Source organism: Octopus bimaculoides, chromosome 3 (assembly GCF_046866305.1).
Source record: "Octopus bimaculoides isolate indiv1 chromosome 3, ASM4686630v1, whole genome shotgun sequence".
Classification (NCBI taxonomy): Eukaryota; Metazoa; Mollusca; class Cephalopoda; order Octopoda; family Octopodidae; genus Octopus; species Octopus bimaculoides.
In genome coordinates this window covers 104,324,826-104,329,975 of record NC_142930.1, presented here as the reverse complement: position 1 = coordinate 104,329,975, position 5,150 = coordinate 104,324,826, and the positions used below count along the sequence as shown (strand labels likewise).

The window sequence follows — 5,150 nt, the reverse complement described above, 5'->3', positions numbered from 1 at the left end:
GTGCTGATGGGTATCCATCATACAGACGGAGAAAACCACAAAACGGCGGTTTCACAGCAAATATAGCACAGCACGAGGTTGACAACAGATGGATTGTTCCCTACTGCCCACTCCTGTCAAAGATTTTCAATGCCCACATCAACGTTGAGTCTTGCAACTCCGTTAAGTCCATCAAGTATGTTTGCAAGTATCTCAACAAGGGTTCTGACGCTGCAATGTTTGGACTTCAACAACAATACTGTCAGAATGAGGTAACATACTATCAGGTAGGACGCTACATAAGTAGCAACGAGGCTTTCTCGCGCATCTTTGGCTTTCCACTTCACCAACGACACCCCGCCATTCAACAGCTTGCAGTGCACATAGAAAACGGTCAAAGAGTCTACTTCACCGATGTTAATGCTTCTCTGTTGGCAGAGCAACCAAGGGATAGCACACTCACTGCATTCTTGAAGCTCTGTCAACTGGATCCATTCGCTCAAACCTTACTGTATCCACAGATTCCATCATACTACACTTGGAATGGAAAAAAATGGAGACCAAGGAAAGCAGGTCAAAACGTTTGTGGATACCCTGGCATTAAGTTTGATACTTGCCTTGGACGAGTATATACAGTGCATCCCACTCAACAAGAGTGCTTCTACCTCCGCCTACTGCTGCATGAGGTCAGAGGCCCCACGTCTTTCCAGGCCCTAAAAGCCGTTCATGGACATGTCTGCACAGCATACAGAGAAGCCTGCTATCGACAAGGACTGTTGGAAGATGGTGCACAATGGGATGCAACTTTGGGAGAGGCTGCTTTATCAGAATCACCTAAAAGTCTCAGGGCACTGTTTGCAGTATTACTTCAGACATGCGAACTGTGTGATCCTGCAAATCTATGGCTCAAGTACAGGGACGGCCTGGCTGAAGACTTTCACCGGCAAGCTCAACGGCTCTGTCCTGACATGGAGGGTATCAGCAATGAAGTTTACAATAAAACTCTCATTGACATTGAAGACAGAATTGCTACACTGGGTGGTAATGAATTGTCCACATATGGCCTGCCACAGACATTCAGGTCAGGGTCAAATAGCCTTCCCACTGCTGTCATTCGTGAAACATCTTACGACACTCAAGCGCTTTCAAATTACATTGCTGAAAACAAGCATAAATTACTTCCGGACCAGCTGCAGGCCTACACAACTATTATTAACAGTGTACGCCAACGTGATGGACGAATCTTCTTCCTCGATGCTCCTGGAGGGACAGGGAAAACATTTATAACAAAGATTCTCCTTGCAGAAGTTAGGCAGCATCAGGACATTGCAGTAGCTGTGGATTCCTCTGGGATTGCAGCTACTTTGTTACCCGGTGGCAGGACAGCACACTCGACTTTTAAACTCCATTTAAATTTAGCAGCATCCGAGATGCCTTCATGCAGCATCACCAAAAGCTCAGATCAGGGGCAGGTACTTAAAAGGTGTTATCTAAATGCCTGGGATGAATGCACCATGGCTCACAAGAGAGCTTTGGAAGCATTAGATAGAGCCCTGAAAGACATCCGAGACTGTCACGCTCCAATGGGAGGTGTTACGCTTCTGTTGTCAGGTGATTTCAGGCAAACTCTTCCTGTCATTCCAAAAGGCACTAGAGCAGATGAGGTCCAAGCATGCTTAAAGTCCTCTACCCTGTGGCATCATGTTACTATCCTCACTGTTAACACTAATATGAGAGCTCAGCTACACGGCGACAAAATGTCCAAATAATTCGCACAGGACATTTTGACAATTGATGATGGCAAGGTGCCTCTCGATGTTGCAGAAGAAATAGAAGTATGGCCATTTTGTTCTGTTGTTAATTCTGTAGATGACCTCAAACACAAAGTCTTTCCCAACTTTAAACAAAACTACCAAAATCACAATTGGCTATGTGAAAGAGCAATATTAGCTCCAAAAAACGTAGCTGTTACAAAAATTAATCAACACCTGATGCATTCTCTTCCCGGCAATCTTCAAACTTACAAGTCTGTTGATACAGTTCCAGATACAAATGAAGCGGTGAACTATCCTCCTGAATTTCTCAATTCGTTGGAGCCTCCAGGACTACCTCCCCACATATTATCACTTAAAGTTGGAACGCCTGTTAGGCTGCTCCGCAATCTGGAACCACCAAGACTTTACAATGGAACACGACTCGTGATAAAGAAAATGATGTCACACGTTATTGAGGCTACCATTCTTTCTGGATGTGCAAAAGGGGATGACGTCTTTATTCCAAGAATTCCTCTTACTCCATCAGGAGCAGACATTCCTTTTACATTCAGAAGACTATAATTCCCCCTTCGTGTGACTTTTGCCATGTCCATAAACAAATCTCAGGGTCAAACACTGTCTGTAGCTGGTCTTCTCTTGCAAGAGCCCTGCTTCTCACATGGACAACTGTATGTTGGCTGCTCAAGAGTGGGCAGCAAAACAAACCTATTTGTATATGCTCCACAAGGGAAAACAAGGAACATTGTTTACAACGAGGTGTTATAATCACAACAGCAAGAAAGTATGTACATGATCACCTTCTTTTACGAAACTTCATTGACTTTCATATATTTATATTGATATAGATATATATACGCGTGTTTGGGTGCGTGTGTGTATATACATCTCTATATATAAAGATGATGCGTAGTCTAGACGGCGTTTTTAGATTTCATTATTCTCTTTAACCAGGGCAACGCCGGGTATTTCTGCTAGTATATAATAAAAGAAAGTAAATGCACAAAATTTGTATATTTTTAATACATTTTAAAGGATAGATATTATGATAGTCGATCGGTTTCGCGTTTCTCTAATCATGACATTGAAATTGGTGAAGATATTAAAATTAAATATTTTCTTAAGAAAATTTTAGTCCATATTGTTTCTGTGTGAGTTTGACAAACAAGCATAATATACATATATGTATAAATTAAGTGCGTTTTGCTTCTTTTATTATATGCTTTTTCACACAAGTGTCTATGTCACAATGCTTGTATGTATTGGAGCTTGTACCTGCTTGAGTATATCTGAGCGTCTTCCCTCGTGCTAAAGTAAAATGTATGTAGAAGATCAACAATTTATAAAATCAGATTCACAAAATACAATTACATAATGTCAAATAAGTATTTGTACATGCATACACATACAGATAATTGTATGGCTATATGGTCTCATTTCACGCACGCAAACACATACACACGCTCACGGACACACACACACATACACACACACACACACACACGCACACACATCTCAGCATTTCTGTATATATAGTGTGACGTCATGACGATCTTATATAAACATTCGAAAGAATGTGAAGAATTTCTTGTTTAGAATGGGTCTCCAATCATGCATAAAGCTTTAAATATTACTATATAGATATTGGGGTGACACAGCCATGTTTAGTGTGTATATTGAACGTACGCCACGTTCATATAATGCCACTTCTAGAAATGCATGTATTTCAATTTACTATGATATCAACGCACTTTTATGCTAAAGAGGAAAAGCAATGCTAGCCCAAGTCATAAAAAGCTATAGGTTCTCACATACGCATTAACTAGATATAGCAAATGAATATACTCCCTTCAGGCACATACATACGGACTAACATATACATTTAAACTCACACACTTATATATATTCAATGCATGGTCGCAATCCCCATGCTGAAACTAGTAAAAGATGCTAACGCATTGTGTATATATCTGGGGGGTTGTGCAAAAACAGTAAGCTTCATGTGACCAATAACGCAGTGCTTCTTTTTCTTAATATAGTGGCGTGTTCATGACAAACGTATTAAAACCTTAAAATGGCGACCAGGGTTGTGATAAACAGTAGAATGTAAACCTGATAAAACAACTTTTACGAATGCAAAAGTAAAATGATTTTAGGTAGAATATCCGAAGAAAGTGTTATGAAATATACAGAATTTTAATTGTAATGAGACGAATTCCGGAGGACTCATGACCTGAAATATTAATTTATTTATTCTGGACAAAGGAAGCAACTGCTATTATATTTACATTTCTGTTGACAATACAAAATATATTTCCAATAATATACACTGATAACTCCATGTTATCACTCTAGTAAATATATAATCCTTCGTTATTTCAGTACAGTTTAAGCATATGAAATATATTTGTTAAAGATGACCTTCTTACTTTCTGTTTCTTATATTGTGAAAGATATATGTTGCTGCTGCTGTTGGCAAACTAGTAGAATCGCTAGCACGTCAGGTGAAACGTTTAGCGATATTTCGTCCATCAGCAGAGGAATATTTCACTCCTTTTCTGCTTAGCACTGACATGCTGAACAGAATTGGATGTAGATATAACTGTTACGGCAAATAGTTTCATATATTCCATAATCTAAGTATGTGGGGTCTTATCGTACGCCTTACGATAATCGACCCATGACATGTCTAAGTTTTCCTCCTCTTGCTGTCTCTAAGCACAGTTTTGCCTATCAGGCGTTGATTCTTGGTACCTTTGCACTTACGCTTGCAACCCTTCTGCTCATGTTACAGGAGTGCATTTTTTCTAGATGACCGTACACTGACTCCGCGACTATTCCAGTCAATAATTTCCATATAAGTGTCAAGTAAAATATAGGCCTGTAATTATCTACCGTATTGCCTTTTTCGGTATTTTTCAAGCTCAGTACAGTCTTACCCATTGTTAATCACTCTAGTGTTACTTGGTCGGCATTTAATAAGGTGTTAAGTTGTGCAGCTATTCGTGCATGACATTCATCTATCTTCTTCTTCTTCTTCTTCTTCTTCTTCTTCTTCTTCTTCTTCTTCTTCTTCTTCTTCTTCTTCTTCGTCTTCTTCTTCTTTCTTTTTTGTTGTTGTTTTGAAATACTCTCGGATCGTTCCTAATTACCGGTCATTCTTTACGTGAAAGCAAGTAATAACAAATCAGCAGAAGTTACAAGTAGTGCCTTCACTTGTGACTCAAAGAGACAATACTCATCTTAGAATGTGAGATGTACCCAACAATGCTGTCTTCTGGATCACCTCAGCCTGACAGCAGCACCAATATTCATATGTTTTTCAAAGCCCTTGGAAAAACTGCTCTTAATTCTCCAATTACCACCGGGATCACAATTATTTTCCTCATGTCCAATAAC

At 39.6% G+C, this 5,150-nt stretch overlaps 1 protein-coding gene across 1 annotated transcript in view; it reads left to right on the top strand.

Annotated features, from left to right (window-relative positions):
- The window catches only part of LOC106867169 (uncharacterized), a 2,064-nt gene extending 316 nt beyond the window's left edge, over positions 1 to 1,748 (top strand). The window contains exon 1 of the mRNA XM_014911960.2: positions 1 to 1,748. This exon is cut by the window's left edge and continues 316 nt beyond it. Coding sequence (XP_014767446.2) covers positions 1 to 1,748 — 1,748 coding nt within the window.
- Positions 1,749 to 5,150: the final 3,402 nt, after the last annotated feature.